Here is a 25,769-nt window from a genome sequence, read left to right as displayed (position 1 = left end):
GTATGTGAAATATATTAGCCTGCTAAAGTCATATGCAAAAGCATTAAAGCATTATTTACTTCGCTCACAGTTTCATTTTGAAATAAGGCATTTCTTTTGTATTCCACAAAAGTTCACCTTTTCCTTCTTCAGGCTGTGCAGGGTCGGTCTATCACCCAGCAAGACCGAGATCTCCGAGTTGACTTAGGATTTCGAGGAATGCCAATGACTGAGGAACAGCGACGCCAGTTTAGCCCAGGTCCACGGACTACAATGTTTCGTATTCCTGAGTTTAAATGGTCTCCAATGCACCAGCGGCTTCTCACTGATTTGCTGTTTGCATTAGAAACCGATGTACATGTTTGGAGGAGGTAGAAATATTTCTTTTTTATGAATTAAAAGCAAATATTTAAAATCTGCCATTGCCTATTCTATTTTAAAGAGGCTTGACAAAACCAAAAATCTCTCTTGATTAAAGGAATTTCCACATTTTTATTGTTTACTATTTAAATTCATACCATGTACTAAATTTACTAGTGATTTTGTATATATATACATATATATAGTTTAGAGTTTAAAATCACCCTGTGATGTCTATTCAGAGCCTGTAGTATTTATGCAGTTAGTGGATATTGATTCAGAGATAGTAACCTGAAGACACCAAATCACATAAAATGAACCATTGTTTTTCTAAATTTTCAATTTTATTTTTTAATAGTAAACATGCAACAAATTAATTATGAGAACATATCATTTACATCGGCATGAATACAGTTAGGAAGTTGATGAATGTAAGTAACAAGGGCAGCTTAATGATCAAGCACAACATTCTTAGGAGTGTTGGCTTCATTTTCCTTTTAGGATGTAAGGTGGCTGCTTCAGCTTCCAATGTCATTTCAGCCTAAGAAACTTGCCCCATTGCAAGGCAGAGACTCTTCTTCTTCCTTCCTGTTCCTCCCATTTTTCCTCTGACTCTTCTTCTCTCTCCTCTTTCTCTTCTTTTTCTTCTCTTTAGTTCTTCTTTTTAAAAGAATCTCCTCAAGAAATTTCCCCCTTTTGTCTCATGAGCCAGCAGGATCTCATCCTTTTTTGAAATCAATTGTCAGCACAAGAAAATGGGATTATAATACCTGGTCTATAGGGACTAATACTGATTAATTAACTGGTAACTAGGTTAAGGCTAATCTTTTCTATACCCAATCAAGCTCAGTAATAGAACAAAATTTAGAATGTGTGTTAGCAAAGAAAAAGTTATGAGTGTTGTGGAGTCAATAAAGTCTGCCATAGAAAGATTTTACTTTTATTTCATCAGTTTGTTCTTAGACTACTCATATCTTTTCATTGCTAATTGTTATATGAAAAATTACCTAGAGATGGTAACCAAGAAAACCAAAATACCATGAAATATGTTACTGCTAACATGAAGACCAATGTACAGAGATAAATAATGGAATTTAATAATTATAATATGAGTAGCCTCCAAGTGAGTGATAATCAGCTTTTTTTTTTCCATCCACCTACTCTGTGTTTTGTTTTCTTTGATGGGCTCTCATGAAATTACCCAAGAAGAATTTAATGTAATTTAAATTTTTTAAAGGTAGCACTTTATTTTTAGGACAGAGAGAAACATCTTGAAATTTAAGATATACAGTGATAGGTAATAATTCACAGCTCTAAAAAGGTGAGCATTATTGACTTAATTTTGACCATGGAGTAATTTCTTTTTTTTTTCCTCTTAATTTTTTTCACCATTAAAAAACAGTTCAGGCCAGGTTTAGTGGCTCATGCCTGTAATCCCAGCATTTTGGGAGGCCAAGGCTGAAGGATGGCTTGAGCTCAGAAGTTCGAGACCAGCCTGAGCAACATAGCAAGACACTGTTTCTGCAAAACTTAGTTAGGCATGGTGGTGTCAAGCCTGTAGTCCCAACTACTCAGGAATCACCTTGGCCCAGGGAGGTTGAGGCTGCAGTGAGCCATGATCCCACCACTGCACTCTAGCCTGGACGGCAGAAGAGATCCTGTCTCAAAAAGAAAAAAAAGTTTATATTTTTGTATTTTTGACTGACACCAAATGAAAGCAGTATAATTTTTTGACATCTACATTGTGTGTTTTGTATCAGAACATTCAACTACCAACTTACTTTGAGATTTTATTTCTTTTTTAATTCAATAAAATGCATTGATTTATTAATATTCCCTATCATGTCACTTCTTTAACAGTATACATTTTCAGTGGTGCTGGTCAAAGGTTGGGCTGCAGTCATTGGTTATGTGACAAATTGAAACTGCCTACAAAATAGAACTTACAGTTAAATTTTTAGGTTTTCAGTTTCAAATTTTATTTGTCCTTATTTATGAAAATTTTGAATTGGTTATATTTTGAGTTTCCATATTATTTTTAACATTAGATACACTTTTTATATTCAAAAGGTTTTACCTTTCAACCAAAAAAGTTCAGATTTGGCAAAAATCATATTTTTAGCCAAATTTATTGACTCAGTCATATGTCTTAGAATCTAGTACTATATATTTCAAGCAAAAAAAAAAAAAGTTAATATACTTAGATAAAACCCTGTGGAGATGAATGCTTAGTTTTCAGTATATGCTATTTTAATTATAAATTGCTTTATTTTTTAGTAATTCCATTTTAAATATGTCTAGCTCCTAAAATTCTGTACTTTTTCACTTGTTATTCTAAGTAAGTTGTCTAAGCCTCTCATTTAAGTAAGCAAAATACATACTCATTTCTGTTGTTTTTCTGTATTTTAGCCATTCCACAAAGTCTGTAATGGATTTTGTCAATAGCAATGAAAATATTATTTTTGTACATAACACAATTCACCTCATTTCCCAAATGGTAGACAACATCATCATTGCTTGTGGAGGAATTTTACCTTTGCTCTCTGCTGCTACATCACCAACTGTAAGTACTTTGCCTCCATCTAGTGGTTACATGTTATAACTACATAACTTGAGCATTTCAGTGGTAGTCTGTGCTGCAAACAGATTTTAACCAGATCTGTAATTTTTAGGGAACTTTTTAACCATTTAAATTTCTATTTCCACCTTTTTAATTTATCAGTGTTGGGTTTCAGGTATGTGTGGTTATGAAAATATTTCTCTGGTCATTCTGATGAATACATCATCAGAAAAGTATTGTATTCTTAATCAGAGATATTGCATATCTCTTCAAATCTATAGTATAATAAACTCTGAAAATCCTTGTTATTTAACATTTTCATTTATTTACTGATTCAAAATTTGTTTTACAGAATCTAGCCTTGTCTTGATTTGTTTCCATATAAAACATTGAAATGTGTTAATATAATACATTTTAAAGGCATTTAATATTAATTATGTATGTCATTTAAAATATAATAGATCAATGTTAACTTTGTTATTAAAAACAAATCTTTGATTCATAACAAAGCAGACTCCATAGCTACTTGCTCACATGGGAAAGAATATAGAACTATGCTACCCATATTACCCATATTCTTATTGCCGTATTCAAAACTCATCCTTAAGCTCAAGAAGTATACCTTTGCCAAAGGGAAATGTGTCATTTTACTAAGATGTCTACTAGTTGGTAAGACAGTGTTTCTAAGTTGATCTCCAAGTTTATTTCATCTTTAACAAGCATTTTGTACGTAGATTTTTCTTTCCCTCCTTCTCTCCCTCCTTCCTTCTTTCCTTCCTTCCTTCGTTCCTTCCCTCCCTCCTTCCACCCTCCCTCCCTCCCTTCCTCTCTTCCTTTCCCTTCCCTTCCCTTCCCTTCCCTCCCTCCCTCCCTCTCTACCTACCTTCCTTCCTTCTTTCCTTCCTTCCTTCCTTCCTTCCTTCCTTCCTTCTTCCTTTTATGGGATGGAGTCAAGCACTGTTGTCCAGGCTGGAGTGCAATGGTGCCATCTTGGCTCACTGCAACCTATCCCTCCTGGGTTCAAGTGATTCTCCTGCTTCAGCCTCCCGAGTAGCTGGGATTACAGGTGCACGCCACCACTCAGGGCAAACTTTTTGTATTTTTAGAAGAGATAGGTTTCACCATGTTGATGAGACTGGTCTCAAACTCCTGACCTTGTGATTCGCCTACCTTGGTCTCGCAAAGTTGCCTGGCCTGACTCTTTTTCTTACTGTCCTTTTGACACCACCACCACCAGAGCAACATTGAAACTTCAATATTAGCAGCCATAGGCTATATCCTCACACACTTTCCCGGGCCTTACTCTTTTATTTTATTCATGAATTTGCTCAAGAAGTCCACAGAGGGAAGCATGCCAAGTTGGGAAGGAGGAATGCAATAGAGCAAGACACAAGTAGGGCCTTAATCAAATTAGTAGCTAAACCAAAGAAATAGAGCTAAGAAGAATAGTATAAATGGTTGATGGTATGTGAAGAGTCCAAGTATTCATACACCACTACTACTCTTTAATCTCTCTTTTCCTCTGGTGATTTATACCAAATTCTGGTTAATTGAGACTTATGTATGATTTTAAAAATGCTTTCTAATAGTGAGACATAGAGAACATTTTTCTTTTCCTCTTTTTTTTAAATTTTTAAATTTTTATTTTTTGAGACTGACCCAGGCTGGAGTACAGCAGGGCAATCTCAGCTCACTGCAGCTTCTGTCTCCTGGGTTCAAGCGATTCTCCTGCCTAAGCCTCCTGAGTAGCTGGGATTACAGGCACACACCACCACACCAGCTAATTTTTGTGTTTTTAATAGAGATGGGGTTTTGCCATGTTGGCCAGGCTGGTCTCAAATTCTTGACCTCAGATGATGTGCCTGTCTTGGCCTCCCAAAGTACAGGGATTACAGGCATGGGCCACCCTGTCTGGCCAACATTTTTTTTTAAATATATTACTGAATACATCAATGCTTTCCTTGTGGCATTTTTCTTGATCACATAAATGACATTTTATGTCTTATAAATTATCATTTGTTGTAAATAAATTTTTTAAAAGTTGTGTTGAAATTCACTTTGAAATGTAATACTGAATGTTTTTCAATTTTTTATGGAACAAAAAAATGCTTCTTAAATAAAATAAACAGATTAGCAGTAAGTTACTAAAATTTTTATAGGTTTAAAATATTCACATTGCTAAATAGTTTTCCACATTTTAAAGTCAAAAGATCTTTATTAAAATAGGATATTAAGTTAATGAAATTATAACGTGTATACTATTGCACCAGTCAAATGTGCTTATTTATTTTATGATAATTATGTGATAAAGATATTGATGCTTTAAGGTTGGCTTCCAAAATAATTACAATTCAATTTTGACTCCTATAGTTTGGAATTTAAAATTATTTATTATGTAGACTGTCTCAATAAACTTGGTAATTCATTCAACTATGGACACCTTTGTTTATTTTCTCAATTTCTATATTTTTGTTATTTTGGTCCATTAATTGTTTGGACCTATGCCTGGTTGTACCACATACCTGATTTTCTGTTCTTTGAATGAATTGCTTCTTTAAGAGAAATAGCCAAACCTTTCTCCCATTTCGCATCTGGTAGAACTATGATTGGTGCTGACTGCTGCATGTTGTTTTTATAGTACTGTGTTGTGTAGTATTCTTGCTAGAAGTTGTAACGTAGCAGAGGGAAAAAGTTAGGAAAGAGGAGGTTCAATAAAAAAGGAAATTAGACTTGAATATTTGGACTTATTATATTTAAATTTAAACTGTAAAAAGTCATAAGAGGATTTTGGAAGGGATAAGCAGAAAAAGGAAACATTGGCAACGGTGAAGATTACAGAAGGGAAACATTGTCTTGAGATGCTTTTAGAATTTTAATCCTAGATAAATGAAGAGAGATGGAAACATTTGAAACTAATGTTTGAGTGATCTGGTAATTTTGTTACATGTATAATTTTTCAGAATATTCTTATTATATGCAGATACACATTTTTATGAATAAATAGGAATAATAATGGTTTATGGCAGTAGTTGGCAAACTTTTTTTGTATAGGGCCAGATAGGAAATATTTTAGGTTTCATGGGCAGTATGGTTATCTGTCACAGCTACTCAACTGTGCTGCAAAAGTACAAAAGCAGCCATAGACGATAAATAAACAAATTTTTTTTGGCTACTGTATCTATGGGATTGGCATTGAACTGGTCTCTTTTCTGCTCCAGAAACTTACATAGGTATAATAATTTATACTAGAGATAACATTTATGTACTGCTGTTGTTGTATCATCATCATGGAAGAAAATTTTCAACTGTTTAATCATAGTTGGGAGGAAAATATCTTAATGGAATGTAAGAAAAAAAGAATATATATATTGTTTATAATGATAGTTTGAGTACCTGGAACTTAGTACCCTTGAAGAAGCTGCACTTTATGGGAGTTTCAGTTTTGCCTAGATTACTTAAATTCATATGTAGCATAGAAAATAAATTACAAAATTAGTTTCAGATCTCTGAGTTAGACCAATAGTTCTAACTGTAGTGCTTGGGGGAAAAAAATAGACCTCTTAGTATGCAGTTTGGCCAATCTTTGGTTTGGGAAAACAGCGTTGTTTTGTTGTTGATGATGAGTTTTTTAGTTAATATTTCTGTGACTAGTCAGTTGAATCATCTCATTTATTTTCTACTGTATTGTTTAAGTTGGTCATGAATGAAAGCGAAGAATTGGAGAAGAAAAACAAAAGCAAAGAACCTGGATCAACCACAGATTGCACACTTTGTGATTTCAAGTTGACCGCTTTGGTCAGCCATCCAGAACACTGAATATTACAGAGTTTAATTCAGTGGCTTAATTTTCTCCATTTCAGAAAAATAGTACAGACTGACATTTCTGACTCTCCTAGTAGTTTCATAATCATAAGAAAGAAGAGCTGCTTTTTCTTTTCTGTACAAAAATGACAAAGTCTTAGTTTTAGTTTATTTTTATTATCAAAATATAAGTAGATTTGGAAAAATTACTAATAATGTTGGTTTTGCTGTTCTTTTGTTTATCTCATAGGACTGATCTTAATTTAGCATTATCAAGATGCTTTTGATGTTTTTCTACACAATGTACCATGAAAATATCATGTCTTAAAATTTATACTCATATGTACTTGTCAAAAATTAGAGTAGTTGATGATTTTTATTGTGAAACTTAATCCTATCTAATATTTGAATATGCTGAATATAATGATTAACTTAATAAGAACCTTAAACTTAGTAAAATACCTATTTAATTACCTTAGTTTATATTCAGGCCTCATTTATTATATCAAGTTAATTTCTAGCATGGGAAAGTGGCTTATAAGTTATAATCTCTCACATGTTTTATTCTTTTATTAACTTCTGGGAATTTTGAACTATGGGAAGGATTCTGTATATTCGAGAATAAAAATTACATTATTTCCTTATAGAAAATTCTAGAGGTTGGTATAAATAGTTCATTTCCCTGAGTCATTTCTGCCTAAACCAGAATTGAAGTAGAGATTTTGCAGAGGCATTATATTAGCTTATTTATTGAAATGTTCCATTAATTATAGGAAAAGATATTTGTTTTATAAAATGGAGTATACATTATTTTTAATATGAACTATACTTATATTTATTATTTGGGCAGAGTTACTACAATAAAAAATAATTTGAAGTCTAAATATTTGATATTTAACCTTGATCATATGTAATTGATAAAATGAAAATCTCTTCTGAGAATTTGCTTTTAATAAAATAATCAAATATAATTTTTAAATATATTATTTTGTGTTTCAATTTTACATTGTATTTTCATTTAATTTAATAATTTCCTTTTCTTGTACTTTTTTGGTCTGTTGTCTGTTTTGTCTAATGCATGTCCAGGGTTCTAAGGTTAGTATTACTTTTGTAATAATTTTCAGCTTTTCAGTTTCAAGTTTTATTTTTACTTATTTATGAAATTTTTGGCTTGGTTATATTTTGAGTTTCCATATCATCTTTAACATTAGACATATCTTTTGTACATTTAAAAGTGTCATTGAAAGGATTATTTTCCCAATGCATTGATGTATCACTATTTTATTATGCACAATAATTTCTAGATTAAACTGTCATAATGAGCACAATGGTGTCACAGTCATATGTACAATCAGATTTTAATTGCTTTTAAGGAAAGTAAATTGGATGAAATATATTATTTTAAGATATAGTAATTGTATGAGAGAGATCTTTATTTTTTTAGCCCTATCATGATGCTTACATACATATTTAATCATTTTTAAAATTAAATTTATATAAAATGTATACAAATTCTCTTTTAGACTTCTGTGTTGAAAATGCCTTTTACTTTAAAATTTTATTTTTGAGTCAAAAAAACACTTTGGTGGATTATTTGGACACCTCAATAATTCTATTTATAATTCACTCATTTTAAAATGAAAGCATAGTTTTAACAGGTCAAAACACTCAAAATAAAACCATTATATATTGAATAAAGTGAGATAGCTGTCTTGCAATTTCAGTTGTTCAAAATGATCAAGAATTTCTTTGAGAACGTGGATCCAGATATTCTAAATCCTAACATTTGAAAAATTATTTACAGTGTTTGATAGACCTAAGAAATGGCCAAGTTCATCATTCCTTTATAGAACATTTTAAATTGAAAACAAATTTAAAATGAATTTTTTGCTTTTTCTTATGAACTATGATGTCATAGTCATAGATTTTTAATTGATATTATAAAATGATACTGTATATTAATGAAGTGCTAAGAAGTAAAGAATCTGCATTTTAAAATCCAAGTAATGAATTATTTATTTATGCCATGTGTACTGAATTGGCATAATGTAACAACTGAAAACAAATTTCTGTCTCTTTCCAGGCTCATTTTAGAGAGAATGGTTTGACCCTTATTTTGTTGTTAAACGGAAGGAGGAATGGTTGTTACATTTTATATGCCATTTAAAACTGAGTTTAGTTACATGCTTGCAGTAGTCACCTATCATTTTTATTACCCACTTTGTGCACAAGAAATGTTTTGAGTATTTTGAATTCTTTTTTGAATGTTTTCTGCTCACATTTCTATGTTAATGCTCCTGCTCCTTCCAAGCAAGGAGAAGTTTAGGTATAAAGATGGCTATAAACAATGTCAAAACAGAATATTAAATAGTAGTAGATACTTATTACATAAGCTAACCTCGTAGTTGAATTTATCATTTGGTTAAGAGGTAATGTTAATTGGTATGGCTGGTGTTTCCATTTTCAGAAAATTTCAACAATATTATTTTTTACTTATAAAGCATTCCCTTCCTTGGTTCCTTGAGGCACTGATAAAATGAGGGCTAATCATAAGGAACGAAAATAATTAACATGCTATGTAGTCCATGGGGCAAAATAAAGTAAGAAATGTTGACATTGCTTAAAAGACTACAAAGTTATATATGTTAAGAAACATGATAGGTTGTAATATTCCCTCTGAAATCAGAAAATTCGATTTTATTGTCAACAATATTTTAGTGAAAGTACTGTTTTCCAATCTAGAATGCTATGATTCTCTTACTAGTGTTTTATAAGTCACGAATTAAATGTCTGCAGATGAGTTAGTGATCTTGATTATTTTTACCCTAGCATTTTATTGTGTATGTAAAGTAGCTAGTTGTTTCAGTTTATTCTAAAATGGATAAGAAATTGTTATATATTCTAAATTGATAGCCATCTCATTTTGATCCTAAGTTAAATTATCATATATTTTTCCTATTATTCATCATACATTTATAGGAAAGAAAAATTAAAGCCTACCTTTTTATTATTGGGAATGAAGATTTTAGGAAAGAAATATCAATTTAAAATCTTTATACATTATAAAATAAAATAATTAGCATAAGTACATATATATGGTTCTCTCTAAGTATCTTTGTGAAATCATGTTAAGTTTAGAATGTCATTTTTATAACTAAAGACATTTAAAGCTAATGTTGATTTTAAAATGGGCTTTTCCTTTATTCAAGGATAATTGATAGGTAAAGTAACCAAATTTGGTAACCAGCTCTGGTGATACATGGAATTAGTTGATCATTTATTTTGTTTGTAAAATATGATAAATATATTAAATTATGCTCACCTGTAGTAAATATGCCTATGTATTATATTTCCAAATTTCCAAATTTTAAACAAAACTTAAATCTTCTACTTTTTTAAAGACGGAATTGGAAAATATTGAAGTGACACAAGGCATGTCAGCTGAGACAGCAGTAACTTTCCTCAGCCGGCTGATGGCTATGGTTGATGTACTTGTATTTGCAAGCTCTCTAAATTTTAGTGAGATTGAAGCTGAAAAAAACATGTCTTCTGGAGGTTTAATGCGGCAGTGCCTAAGATTAGGTAAGTCTGTTAGAACAAAATGCAACAGTGCCTAAGATTAGGTAAGTCTGTTAGAACAATAGTGCATGTCAGGTAATTACCTACAGATCAGTTTCGTAAATCCCTATGGTACATAAAAAAATTGATTATGTAAATTGATGATTATATAATATAGAGATTATATTGAAATATAGAGATTATTTTTATAATTCATCAGAATTACTAAATTTAAAAAAAATTGTGTCTTCACACTGGAGATGTCACAGGACTGACTATCTTTAATGGTTTATAATTTGAAATCAAGAGTAAAATGTACTTGGAATTCTTTCAAAATCAGTAAGACTATAACATTTGTCATTGAAGTGATTTTAATGCAAATCTGTTTATGAATCCACATTTGGTAAACTAATGCTGAGGGTAGTGTCTTGCCCCACAAACATGTTAGATATACATAATGCTGGAAGCTTAAAATAAACTATCCCAATCTTACTGCTTCTTGAGGTGAACATGTCCCTATTTAAACACTGTTAACCCATGTTGTTCACCTTTTATCTGTGTGGCAGTGAAACTTTAGCACCGAAACCTCTTAGTAAATCTGGATGAATTCTTTAAGAACTGTTCCTACCTCTCTTAAAAGGAACATTTATTTACATGATTTAGACTTTCAAAACAACCAGATTATTGCTCCTTTTGTACTTGCTAGAGCATGAGCTGGACATAAGAACTGCAAGGCATGAACTAGGGAGGACGTTCCTGATATGTACTGTTTCACCTATAATTTTTAAAGATTATGTCAAAAACTCATTTCTAATTTAAGAAAGGAACAAGGACTTGGTTTAAGAATGGTGAGATGAAACCTAATTTTTGTGTGTGTTGTATTATTTAAAGACAGAGAGAAATCATTTTGTGTTCATTATAAGAGAAAGATTGACCTAGGATCTCTCTGGGAAGCAAAAAGTGTGGGTTAACTGACTGTGGGCCATTAAGGACATTTCCACTGACTTATAACAAGACCTGACAAATAAAATGTATGAGAAAGATTATATATATATATATATATATATATATATATATATATATATTTTAAATAACTCAATATCTTGAAACCTGCATTTATTTGGTTATTCTGTACTTTTATTTTTAAATATAGTCTAAAAATTTACTCCCAATTTCATTTTTATCCTAATACTACTGGCACATTTAGTTGTTTCATCAACAACAGGAAACTGTTACAAGTGAATAATAATAAGATAAATAATACAAAAGACTTTTATATTACCTCATATGCTATTTACTGTTCTAAGCACTTTCTGTATATTAATTCAGTTAATCTTCACAACAGCCCTCTAAGGCAGTTACTTTGTTCATCCTAGTTTTACATATGCAAAAACTGAGGCACAGATAGTTTAAGCAGCTGGCCTAAAACCACACAGCTCAGAAATGGAAAATCTAGGATTCAAACTCAGGTGGTCCAATTTCAAACTCTATATTATTTGTTACAGTACTCTACTGCTTCTTAAAACAAATGAATAAGTAAAAACATGTATGTGTTAAATGCTTATTGACAAAAACCAGAGACTTTCCCACCATGGAGGAAGGTGGATATTGGGACCTGTGAGACTTGAGTATACTGATGTACTCTATTATTGCCTGAAATGGGAAGTTGTGCTCAGTATTTTCGACAAGATAGTCAAATTAAAGGCTTTATAATTAAATTTTTAGATCAAATATGAATTTTATGTTTTAAAAAAATTATTGATCCATAAATTCAGAACTGTGAAGTTCAGAGGGTAACAGAATAAGTAAGGATACATTGGGGGTTTCAAAGACCCTGGTAATGTTTTGTTTCTTCAGCTGCTTAGTGATATATGGGTATTTTGTTTTATTTTTTAATTACATGTATATTTTGTAGGTACTTTGATTACTGTATTTCATAATTTTAAGAATTACTGATCTAGTTGATTTTAAGAGTAATAATTTATGAAGCAAGGGGAAAGAAAGGGAAAAAGTAACAAACTAGCAACTTTTCCAGGACTCAAAAGTCAACAATTTATATTAACAGTATGTTTTTGAATTTTAAAATAGTTTGTTGTGTTGCTGTGAGAAACTGTTTAGAATGTCGGCAAAGACAGAGAGACAGGGGAAATAAATCTTCACATGGAAGCAGTAAACCTCAGGAAGTTCCCCAAAGTGTGACTGCCACAGCAGCTTCAAAAGTAAGTAAACATTATTTTTTCTGGTCAAATATAATTTACCTGAAAAAAGTCTTTTTTAAGTTCATGAGAACAAAGTGCCATGGTACTGCTCAGTGATGGAGAACAAGGGCATTGTCATTAGGCAGTTCTGGGCTGCTTCACAATTGTGTTACCAAGATCAATTGACTTCTCTGAGATTTGTGTGTTTTGGTTATTAAATGAAGATACTAACAATTTCTACTTGATAAATTTCTTATGAATATTATATCATAATTAGCACTAAAAAACTGTTATTTCTATTTTTAATAGTCACATATTTTCATAGAGTTTAATGTATGAGTAATGCTCATTTTAAATGAGTAGGCATAATAGTCTACAAAAACTAATTGAATGCCCATTCAGTGAATGAATATTTTGAGGTATACCATTAATTTTCATTCTAAATTAGCTCTCTTTATCATATGCTTAACTGGCTTTTGGTGTCACATCCGGTTTCATTAACATGCTTTTCTAGATTCTGTGCCTGATCCTTGCTTGCTTCTCCAGCATCAGCTCTTATCCCTTTACTCTGACTTGTGCTGTTTTTAGTCATACCATAGATTCATTCAGTTCATCAGAAGAAGCTTTCTCCCCTAACTTCTCAGACTTTAATATAATTTCCTTTCCGTGAAATATTTATCCTTATTTTTTATCCAACTAAAATCCATGCAGCTACTAAGTTACCTTAAATACTATATTTTCTGAGGAAAATGTTGTTGACATCCTCACTACCAGCCTAGTCAGTCTAGGTTAGTTTCTTCTGTTTGATGTTTTCATAAAATTACATATGTCTGTTATCACTCACTATATTTGTAATTACATGCTTAATATTGATACAATAACTTTTTGCTCAATAGGTGAAGGTGTGTGAAGCGGAAGTTTAATTCATCTTTAAAGTTCTATGACTTTAAACTTCTGCAGATGGCAAGCCGACTGACCACATATTTATCCTATTAGTTGGTTATTTGCAGTATTGTAGCTTTTTTCTTTTTCACTACTGTCACAGAACATTTGTAATTTGACTATATATTATTTACTGCTCACAGAACTCCATAGTGCTCTTATTTGCTTGGGAAATTAAATACAAATGGATCACCAATAATGCCTGATATCATTTGTGTAGACATAGTACACAGATAGTTACTTAAGGGCAATATCTGTGTTGTAGATCCTTGTAACTTCAGAGTATTTATAGCATTTGAGTACTTTGTAAAAAGAGCACAACTCTAGAATCAGACAGTTCTGAGTATGTATTCTGTCTTTAAGACTTAACTGGTTTTGTGACCTGAGATAAATTTCTTAACTTTCTGTGCCTCCGTTTTCTAATCTTTACAATGAATAAAAATCTTAATATACAGAGTGTTTGTATTAATTAGATAAAAAGTGATAATAGACTGACATGTTTAGATTTCTGGCATGCAGCGAACATTCAGTTTTTATTGATTTGTTCCCCTGTCTAGCAGTTTACCACTTAATGTATTCTCGGTGTACTTACTTCAGACACCTTGAGATGTAAGCTCTTCAAAATATCAATTTATTTTGTATTTTGTAGATATTCTAAATAAAGTAGATAATAGAAAGTAGTTAATAGAAAGTCCTTAAAGATTTTTAAGCCTGGTATCTCACTGATTGTAGAATATGAACAGAAAAGTCCAGTGGGAAGGAAATTGGTAGTAATTTACTTGAGCTAATCATTATTTCTCTGGCAAGAACTTTGGCAGTGAAAAATGGGTAAGAAGTGATAAGTGTAAAAATACTGGGGGAAGACTTGAAATTTCACATGGACCTGAGTGGTGTTTTTTTTTTTTTCCCCCTTCCCATGTTTATGCATTTCTTATGTGGCATTTCAGTAAGTAAATTGGGTAATTTTTGAATGCGACAGGAAAGTTTCTTGCCACTAACCTTTGTGGACTTGCATGAGTCCCATAACTTCATGCAACCTCATTTTTATACTGTGTGAAAAGGAACAATCATATAAGCTTTTCCTATCTTGTTGTTTTTATAAGGATCAGGTTAAGGATAGAGAAATACATCATATAGAAAATAAAATATTTCTAATCTTAAAATCTGTGTTATAAATTCATTTATGCTATAAAGTAGTTATACATATAAAATCTTATATAGTAATATAATAATCTCATGTATTATAAAAGCATGATGGATAAATGAATCCAGAGACTCAAAAGACATCTGTTAACTAGAGATAGAGAAAGTGAGGCTCAGGAACTCTTCTGAAGTCCAAGATGAATGTTTATTCTACCATAATCTTACCTGCCTTTATGAGTCTATAGTGGTCACTGTGCTGATAAAAAACAAGAATGCTGGTATGGAAACCATGACATGAGTAGAGAACAGAAAATGTGTCTTGTAGTAAAGTATTATTGTCAATAAATGTTAACTCAGAGAGGAGGAGATAAATGATGTGGCCACTTTAGCCTGAATTAAGAAGTGATACTTTATTTCCTGTAATATATTGTCTATTCACAATTCTTTTTTTTTTAAAGACTCCATTGGAAAATGTTCCAGGTAACCTTTCTCCTATTAAGGATCCTGATAGACTTCTTCAGGATGTTGATATCAATCGCCTTCGTGCTGTTGTCTTTCGGGATGTGGTAAGTTATCCCTGATTGGTTTCCCTGGAATAAACCTTCTACTGTCATTTGTATGAAACAGGTTTTATAAGAAAGCTGCATATTAAAATGACATTTCCTAGTATCTGGGGTTGTTGGTTTATTGCACACTTCTCATTATAAAATGGTTGAACCTTAGCTGTCTCTGAAAGCTTATTGATAATGTTACTTTTAAAAAAAAATGCTCTGAAATTTTGATGTAATTTGCTTGCATACTAAGAATAAGACTAGCCCTGAGAAATTATAATTCCCTTTATCTTGTATCGCCTACCCCTCTCTTAGTATTCCTTGCTCCATTTCCAAGTAATGAACATTTTGTTATTATTAATGTTACTTACGTTATGGATGAAAGGGATTAATTCATTAGGTGTTACTGACAATTACTTTTGGAAGAGGGGCAGTTAAAGAATAATCTGTACTTTAAAAATACAGGTATCAATGGGAATTTGAGTGAGAAAGATAGCTTAATAAAGCTAAAGGGAATAGGCAGGTTAAAGAGATTTCGTGGAACCCTCCACTCTTATGATCACTTACTCCAAGTAAATAAATATAAAATTGGCCTTTCCATAAATTGCATAGGAACATATATGGTGTTTCATATCAGATTCAATGTTGACAGCATTTATTAACATAGTTATTATAAACCAGCCACTTTGAATTCTGTTTTTATTTTAGTTGATTCTTATTTAGTTGATTCTATATGAAATGTAGAAGAAAGTTTATATATGAAATTTATATTTAACAATAAATTGAATGGCATGCTTTGTACTTTAGAAAATGATTAAAATATGTTAGGTTAAATAAAATAATGTTCTATGTTAGAATGTACAATAGAAAAATTGTCACTATGTTTAATATATATTAATTATCATAAAACACTAGGAAAATTCCAAACATACCAACAGAAAAATAGGTGATGAAAACAAGGCAACAAACATGATAAAAATTCAGTATCCTTTGTAGTCAACAGAATGCAGATTAAAACAAGAATGAGATATTGTTCACTATTAAATAAACTAAAAATTTTTAAGTGATAATACCTAGCATTGCCTGGGTGCAGTGAAACCTGCTCTGTCAAATATCACTGGTGTTTGACCTTTCAAATAGCTCTTTGCCGATATGGTTAAAACTCTTATAAATATTGATGTCCCGGTGAACTAGCAGAAATTAGTAGTTCTAGTCAGAATTTGTTTAACTTAATGTTTTATCAGAGATACCTATAGGAAAATCAGCAACATTGTAAATATCTAACAGAAGAATTTTTGCCTAAAAAATCTTGGCCTAGTCAGTTAGCAATAAGCTATTCAGACTTTAAGCTTATATTTTTGAAGGAAATTTAATGACAAGGGAAAATGATCATGAAATACTTTAAGAGAAACCAACAGCATGTAAAAGTACATATATCACACAAATATTATATATAATATTTGTGTATTCTGATTGTATGTACATATATATGTGCATCTTTATTTAAAAAAAAAGACTGAAAAAATATACCAGTATTCTACCAATGATTATCTCTAGGTAAACAGATTTTATTATTTTCTTTATCCTTTTATGCTTATCTGTGTTTTTAGATTTTCTATAATAAATCTAAATTGTTTTTATAATTAATAAATAAGGAAGGTATTTTTTAAAAGGGATACTACGTTAAAGTATAAAAACCGCAATGTATAAACTCACCATAATCTAAACTCTAATCTACACTTGGAAATAATATATCATTCTTATTGACAGTTTATCTAAAAATGGGAATAGTCATCATGAAAAACTGTGTTGTGAAGAGGATTTTTTTTAATGAATGAATGAATAAAAACATGGAGCATATCTTCATCTCCAAAGGCACAGTCAGCCATAACATATGACATACAGAAGGGCTTTCTATTCAAGATGACATTGTGTTTAAATTGTTAGTAAATTTTGAATTGAGTTATATGGTAGATTATTATCATTTCCCTTAAATTCATGGATGTTTTATAAATATGTTGGATAACCCAGCAGTGGTTATATCTGTGAAATATGTGAAGAAAAGGGAATGCTTTGGAAAGATCTGGGTTGGAATTCTGACTCTACCTTATACCAGCTATGTGGTCTCAGTGTTTCTGAAACTTATGATAATATGGACTTAGTGTCTCATACATAATATAAACCCAATTAACCCAAGTGATATTACCTTGATGTTGTTTCGAAGGTACACCATGGCAACACCTAAAGCAGATAGAAGAAACATTATAGAGCTCATGTCTTCTCAGTAATAAAATACCTGAGCAAGTCAATTAATGTGTATCCAAAGTTAGTAATTCCCTGGATGTTCAACCTTTATGTATATTGAGCTTCATTTCTAAAGACAGAACTGGTAATAAGAAGCACAGTTGGCTTGGAGATCTAGATGTAAAAACAAAAACAAAAACAAAAAGCTCTTTTCATGCCATATATAAAGGAAGCTGCAGTGTAGCTGTGACACCAGTTTAGTGTCTATTATTTACATCTCTGCCACTCGGTAGTTGGCATTCATTCATTCATTCCACACATATTTGTTGAATGCCTTCTGATAGCCTGGTACTGAGTTTCTAATGGTAGAAATAGAAGTAGTGTGGGATATTGTGGTCTGTCGCAGCTTGAGCTATGTGTGAATCCATTCTTGGTCAGTATCTTTTGTTAATCTGACTGCCCTTCATTTTCCTTTGTAATAACTGTTTAGGTATTTGATTTCTTCACTTCTCTCTGTGTTTATCCTATCAGCATTGTAATATAAGGAATATGCATTTTAAACAGTTTGTAAGAAAAGTATCTTTAGAAAAGCTGTTACCCACAATGTATGAAATAGTAAATTAATAATAATTCAGAAGAGATTTTATCTCGTTGGTCATTTTCCCCATTAGCCAGACTGTTTCATAATATTAAATCATCAGTTAATATGCCTTATTTGCTTTTGCCTGCAAATGCATATAAATTATGAATCTTGATTGCGTTGTGATTAGATGAAGTAATAAATATAAAGTGCCTGATAATCGAGTTACTAGAATTGATTGCTTGTTTTTCTTACTTGTTATTCTGCCTGTTATCTGTGGGCCATAGTAACTGCTTTCAGTTTTGGTTTGAAAGTATCAGTTTTACCTAGCTTATAAAAGAAGCTTAATAAGGATTTATATTTTATTTCTTAGATATACTCTAGTGGTATTAGAGGTCATATCATTTAGACTTGATACTTATCATTATTTCCCTAAAAGAAGTTTATCTAGGCTTTTTGAATGGAGCTCTCAGGGTTACATCCAGATTGTTAGATTTTTGGAAGCATACCTATTTTAAAGTTACCTCTCTACCAGACTATAGCCAGTGTTTCAACTATCACCGCTTTCTGACTTGGCCAGTTTTTTTCAGACCTTTTACCATTTGCTGCTCTGCTTTGGAAAAACTCCATTTTATCTTTGAGTTTGGAAATGAAGAGTCTGAAATATTGGCATTATTTTAGAGGTCATGTTTCCTGTGCAGAATAGTGGGCTATTATTTCTTTTTAAAAATGTTTTATTTCCATGGGTTTTTGGGGAACCAGTGGTATTTGAATACATGGTAAGTTCTTTAGTGGTGATTTGTGAGATTTTGGTGCACCCATCACCTGAGCAATATACACTGAATCCAGTCTGTAGTCTTTTATTCCTCACCCACTTCCTATCCTTTTCCTTCTGAGTCCCCAGAGTCCACTGTATCATTCTTATGCCTTTGCATCATAGCTTAGCTTCCACTTATGAATGAGAACACGTAGTGGTTTTTCCATTCCTGAGTTACTTCACTTGGAATAGTAGTCTCCAATCCCATCCAGGTTGCTGTGAATGCCATTATTTCTTTACTTTCTATGACTGAAAAGTATTCCATAGTATATACCACAGTTTCTTTATGCAGTCATTGATTGATGGGCATTGGGCAGGTTCCACATTTTTGTAATTGAATATTGTGCTGCTCTCAACATGCATGTGCAAGTATCTTCTTCGTATAATGACTCCTTTTCCTCTGGGCAGATACCCAGTAGTGGGATTTCTGGATCAAATGATAATTGTTTTAATTCTTTAAGAAATCTCCACACTGTTTTCCAAAGTGGTTGTACTAGTTTATATTCCCACCAGCAGTGTAGAAGTGTTTCCTTTTCACCACATCCATGCTAACATCTATTATTTTTTTATTATGACCATTCTTGGCAAGAGTAAGGTAGTATCACATTGTGGTTTTGATTTTTAATAATTAGTGACATTGAGCATTTTTTCATATGTTTGTTGGACATTTGTATGTATTCTGAGAATTTTCTGTTATGTCCTTAGCCCACTTTTTGATGAGATTTTTTTTTTTTTCTAATTTGTTTGAGTTCCTTGTAGATAATGGCTATTAGTCCTTTGTTGGCTGTATAGATTGTGAAGATTTTCTCCCCCTCTGTGAGTTGTCTGTTTATTCTGCTGACTGATTCTTTTGCTGCGCAGAAGCTCTTTAGTTTAATTAAGTCCTACCTATTTATCTTTGTTTTTGTTGCCTTTGCTTTTGAGTTCTCAGGAAATCTTTGCCTAAGGCAGTGTTTAGAAGGGTTTGTCCAATGTTATCTGTTGATGCAATCAAATATTTAATTATCTTTTTCTTGTACTGCCATAGTCACACTACTGGCTCATATTGAGCTTGTGTAAATTTATGTTTTATGCTCCCCCATTGTTTATTTGTCCTCTGTTTTGTATGAATATAGTCTCTTGCTATGGTTATGCTATGATTTTGTATGTATTTCAGTTGTAGTTTTATCTACTAATTTTATTCAGTTATAGTATATAAAAATTTGATTTCTTAAACATCTAGGATATTAAATTATTCTTTTCAACTTTGTGCCATCTACATATTTTATAAGTACACATACTGTGTTGTTATGTAAGTAGTAGATAATAATGGACAAAAAAGGACAAAGAATAAAATTTTATGGCATATTTAACAAAATTTTAATATTCTAGTTTTTGGAAATTATATTCTAACCTATAGATGATATATTTTGGGAGTTTTATATTTATAGTTAAATAATCCCTATTAAAAAACGTTATATTTAGCATATTTTCATAAAAGTTATATATCATATTTTGTCTCCATAAAGAAAATGAAATAGGAGCAGTTTCTAGTGCTTTAAGAATTTAAACTTCAAAAGTTTGAGTGTTAAAACTGTCTTTGCATTTTTTGTAGGATGATAGCAAGCAGGCACAGTTCTTAGCTCTGGCTGTTGTTTACTTCATTTCGGTTCTGATGGTTTCCAAGTATCGTGATATATTAGAACCCCAGAGAGAGACTACAAGAACTGGAAGCCAACCAGGTAGAAACATCAGACAAGAAATAAATTCACCAACAAGCACAGGTACTTAACATTGTATAATTACTTGAATTTTCATCATGATGTATCTCCTTTTTTTTTCACTTTTACATCTAGATTTAAACTGGACCTCTTCATAATCACCTCAAATATTTATGAATGGTTGATATAGAAATGCTAATTTAGTATTCTTTAATTACACAAAAATGTATGAATGATATTTCTGCATATTTACTACATCCGTATTTTATCAGTACAGCTTTGGTTTCAACATTTCTCATTTATTGATATAAATCATTAATTTATACCACTATTTATTATGCAAGTAACATATCTTTTAAAAAATATTACTTTTTTAACCTTTATAAATATGAAAGTAGAAAGTCATTATAGAGTTGTTCAATGCCAAGAATAGGCCAAAATATAAGTCTTTATAGCCAAAATCAAAAGTTGCCTTTCTTTCTTTTTTTTGCTGTATACAGTTAACTCAGTATGTAAATATTCTACGCATGATTTATAATCAAACACATGTTCTAAACTTCATACCAGTGGCCTCAACTAAAATCAAAGACTTCTGGAAAGTTAACATAGACAACAATGAACCACCTGGGGTCATGTTGCCTTTTTCATTTGCAGAAATTGCTCATGTTGCAGCAGTTCTTGCATTACTAGCTTTGCCCACTCTACTTGAATATCATAGTTTCTAGCAACTAATATTTTAATATGGGGCACCTTCTATAATTTTCATTTCCTGCCAGGTGTTTATATCCAGGTTGTTTCTCTGTTGTTTGCAGTGAAACCTTGATAACCTAATGATTATTTCATGTACCACTGGATTAATTTGTAGTTGAAATTTTCTTTCCTAAGTAAATTCATATGATTTATAAATAAAATGAATGTTTTAAAAAGTGAGTAGAAATTAGTGGTCAAATCTCTGCATTTTGTTTTCCATAAGCATATCCCATTTCATATACCTTTTATTGCTGTCATGGAGATATGTATTATGTTTTAGCTACAATATTTTGCTGTTGCATGATACATGTACTTTTGACACATAAACATGAGAATATTTCATTATAATATACTTTTGCTTTCAATTTTATTCTTCAAATTAAACATCATTCTACCATTCCAGTTCATGTTGTTTCACCATTTAAAACACTCCGATTTATTATCTTAATTCTTTTTCATTTTTAATGCTTTTTTATCCATTATATGTACAAAAAGTAATAGTATAGTGAACCTTTGAGTTCTGATTTTCTCCTGTATTTGTATGTCTCTGTGTATGTTGCTAGAATTACTCTACTTAACAAGTGTATTCTTTCCTTTCCCTCAATACATAACCTCTTTTCTTCCTTCAGAGATACATCTGTTATTGCTAGTATTGTTTGCATGTTGCAGTAATATAGAATTGTCATGGATCTTCAGTGGACCATGTTGCAGGTTGTTACATGCTGGCTCAAATTTGATTCCACGATTTTCTCCACAGTTGTGGTCATACCATCTATCCCTCATCCAAGTTTGAACCATGGATTCCTTGCCAAGTTAATTCCTGAGCAGAGCTTTGCCCACTCATTTTACAAAGGTAATATTGACCTCATCTCCTGACCTGTTTGGGTATTCTTATTTCATGAATTGTTATAACATAAATATTCATGATATAATTGTTTATAAAACAAGTATATACCTCAGGTTTCATGGAGATATGATATGCTCTATTTATACCTGGCTACTGAGAGCAAAGTATAGCTTTTATATTTGTATTTTATTACATTGCTTTAAGTATCATCTATAAATTAAGGATACCTAATTATATGTATATTAATATGCATAGTGGTAGCACTCAGGAGAGATCTCAGGAGAGTCACACTTTAGTAGTAGTGGGACTAAATGAGCCCTAATGTAAATATAATAAGTTTAAAGGAATGTGAAAAGTCCTTACCAAAAACCACAAAATTAAATGTTAGACATCCAACAAAAATATGATGCATAAGCAAAAGAAAAAAAATCAGTGAATAGAAACAGATTTTGAGACAACAGAAATGGCAGAATCATCAGATAAGTACATTATAGACACCATTATATGCATATTCAAGATGTTTTTCAATTTAAAGGAAAAAGTTAACATATTGAGAGAAACGGAAGATAGAAAGCAAAAAAAAAAATCAATGAAAATTTTAGAGATGTAAAAGCCAAAATGATAGTATCTCTCGGTAGGAGTAACATGAGATTACTGACCTCAGCTCAAAGGATTGTAATACGTAGAATTCTGTGATAGCTCCAAGATTTTCCTGTGTACACACACTACAAAATTTCTGGGATGGTGTTTACTCTTGTGATTAGGTTATGCTGTATGGCACATTGGCCTTTAAGAAATGGTGATTATCCAGGTGGGCCTGACCTAATTGGATGAGCTCCTTAAAAGAAGAGAGTTTTTTCTTCTGGTCACAGAACAGAAAGTCAGAGAGACTTGAAATGTGAGACAGATTTGACATGAAGCAGGATCTTTATTGCTTAGATGGAGGTGACCACGGAGCAAGGATCTAAGAAAACCACATAGGAGCTAATAGCACTCACCATTTGACAGCCAGCAAGAAAGTGAGGACTTTAGTCCTACAGCAGGAAGGAACTGAATTCTCCAATAAATTAATGAGTTTTGAAGAGGACCTTGAGCTCCAGGTGATACCATAATTCAACATATTCCATAACTGGCTAATCGTATGGAACAGCAACTTTTGAAACAAATAAAGCTGGCAAAATATTTTTTTTACAACTTGATGAATGCACAGATACTATTTTTTATAAATGTGCAACTTTTGAACAGCATGATGAAATGAAGGGAAAAATATTTTTTTCAACTTCACTGCTGGCCAACAAACACATCTAGCTCTAAACTGTGCAAACCAAAAAAAAGGAAAAAAAAAAAGGATGAGATTGTCAGCAAACATCATCTGGCGTTTGGTAGAGTATATTCTAAAGGCTCTGCTATGGAAAGTATCCTGGAGTATCTGCCCATATTAAGGAGCCTATATCAGACTATTAATGCATGTTGTCAAGAAAGTCTTGCTATGGAAACAGTTTCAGTTAAACTGAACAGAGGTGTTAGTAGCATAATAAAATTTTGAATTACTTTAAGGACAATGTGGTAAATTTGCTATTATTCTCTATATTATGTGATACTATGGCAGCATATCATAGCTGTTATTGCATGCTGTGGTATAGTGGTTATTGAGGGAAAATGTCTGTCAATTATTTTTCATGAACTCAATGCTTCCAAACAGGGAAAGATATTTTTCCATGGTAGGTATGGTCAAAGAGCACAAACAAAAGTTAACACAATTTCTATGACATGTTTCACAATTTAATAATAATTATTGGCCCAACTTGGTGATGCATGCCTGTAATCCCAGCACTTTGGGAGGCCAAGGAAAGAGGATAGCTTGAGGCCAGGAGTTTGAGACCAGCCTAGGCAATGTAGTGAGACTCTGTCTATATAAAAAAATTAAAAAATTAATCAGGCATGGTGGCCTGCACCAGTTGTACCAGCTACTCAGGAGGCTGAGGTGGGAAGATTGCTTAAGCCCAGGAAGTTTAGGTTGCTGTGAGCCAGGATTGTGCCTATTGCACTCCAGCCTGAGCAACAGAGCAAGACCCATTTTCAAAGAAAAAAGAAATTATCAAGCATTATGATCTTTAGGAATGATCTGATTTTGTTCTTTCTTCAAAAGTTATCTCCTGTCATTTTATGGATTGGGTAGACTATTTTATGTTTTATTTTTCAGCAATAGAAGATCCTCATAGATAGCAAATTTGTGAATCTGGAATCAATTTCTTTTACTGAAATATAATTTATATCTTACTACAACTATTTGAGATGTAGAAGAGATTTAATTCCATCAGCTTACCTGTGTGATACTGCTTTCTCCTCTTTGAGTGTTATTGAAATAAAACAAAAGCAATTTAGATATTTATTATTCCCCTGAGTAGCTTTATTTCCAGTTCACCTTAGATGAGATAAATTAACAAGCAAAAAGCTCATTGCCAACATCATAAACTTTATTTATAATCACAGTATTTGTTCAAAATATTCATATAGGCATTTTGGGGATGGGGATTACTCTTTACCTAAAACTTTTTGTTTAGTTATGATGTGTAATGAAGAAAAGTTACAAGTGTAATAGTAGTTGTCTAAATCACCAGTTCCCTTTCAGTGAACAACACAGGCCATTTTTATAATTGTATTCTTTTTCTTTGTGCTATTCTTGTATGATTATATTTATTGATACATAATTTTATGTCTCCTAAATCAAATAACAAAACAGTTGGGCTTTTATTTTGTGTAGTTTTAAATTTTTTAATTTTTTCAGTAATTTACCACAATTATTTTAATAAATAAAAATTTCTAGCTTATTTTCTAAATGTGTCAGTGAATAATGGATTGAGGAAAGAAAAGTAAATTTTCACAAATAGTTGAGAACCCTTTTCTGGACTATTCTTCAACTCCTTCACACCCCCATTCCTTTGTTTCAGCTCCTTGTTGAGACTTTTAAAAAACTCTGAATTAGCTCCCTGGTCTCTCTTTTTATATCTTGATGTAATCCCTTCGTTGAGACTCAAAGCCCTTCTTGAAGTGTTGCCAAAATTTATTTATTGGATTTTTTGTTTCTAGTCTTCAGTTTATTACTGACAATTTTGGAAATAACACTTAAAATACAATATAGCAATATAGTAAGTATAATTTATATACTATATTAATATAATATTTTATAATATATAATTAGTAAAGTAATTTTTCTTTCTAAAATTCTCAAAAAGCTCCCTGTAATTTTTGGGACAAAGTTAAAATGACTTAAAGTGGCAAAATTACTCTAATTCTGACTTGCTTCAATTACAATAATCACCTCTAGAGTTAATTCCTCACTTCTCTTCTGATTGTTATTCTTTTATTTTCAGAGTTTTGCTGCAAATTTCTGTTTTAAAATATAAATCAGATTATGTCCTTTCTTGACATAAAATTTCTAATAGTATTTAGAGTAAAATTTCACAAGGGCCCTAAAAATGACTATTGACTGTTGATTATGTTTCCAACCTTGTCTCATGCTGTTTTTTATTTTGCTCACTATGAAAAAGACTACCTTTTAGTTTTTTAAACATGCCAAGCATTTTCATGCCTCAGGATGTTTGTATTTTGTTCCTGGGTTTGGCCGTTTTTCTTTTTTTTTAACGTGACTGGTATGTACTCATTCTTCAGGTCTCCTCCCAGAGGCCTTCCCTGACTCTTACAACTACGTAGCTTCCTTTCCGTTATTATTCTTTCT

The 25,769-nt window shown here is 31.7% G+C and overlaps 1 protein-coding gene across 17 annotated transcripts in view; it reads left to right on the top strand.

The window, feature by feature from the left end:
* The window catches only part of NBEA (neurobeachin), a 702,569-nt gene that overhangs the window by 216,340 nt on the left and 460,460 nt on the right, over positions 1-25,769 (top strand). For 11 of the 17 annotated variants that reach the window (XM_074387839.1, XM_074387837.1, XM_074387834.1 and 8 more), the window contains 7 exons: positions 133-350; positions 2,749-2,888; positions 10,079-10,282; positions 12,347-12,477; positions 15,000-15,107; positions 20,328-20,496; positions 21,941-22,036. In XM_074387839.1, coding sequence (XP_074243940.1) covers positions 133-350; positions 2,749-2,888; positions 10,079-10,282; positions 12,347-12,477; positions 15,000-15,107; positions 20,328-20,496; positions 21,941-22,036 — 1,066 coding nt within the window. Of the gene's footprint in view, positions 1-132; positions 351-2,748; positions 2,903-10,078; positions 10,283-12,346; positions 12,478-14,999; positions 15,108-20,327; positions 20,497-21,940; positions 22,037-25,769 lie in introns of all 17 variants that reach the window. The other 6 variants (XM_074387836.1, XM_074387847.1, XM_074387832.1 and 3 more) reach the window with 3 other exon arrangements.

This window comes from Saimiri boliviensis, chromosome 16 (genome assembly GCF_048565385.1).
Source record: "Saimiri boliviensis isolate mSaiBol1 chromosome 16, mSaiBol1.pri, whole genome shotgun sequence".
Taxonomy (NCBI): Eukaryota; Metazoa; Chordata; class Mammalia; order Primates; family Cebidae; genus Saimiri; species Saimiri boliviensis.
Note: the sequence above shows the minus strand (reverse complement) of the source record. Positions and strands in the feature narration are given on the sequence as shown.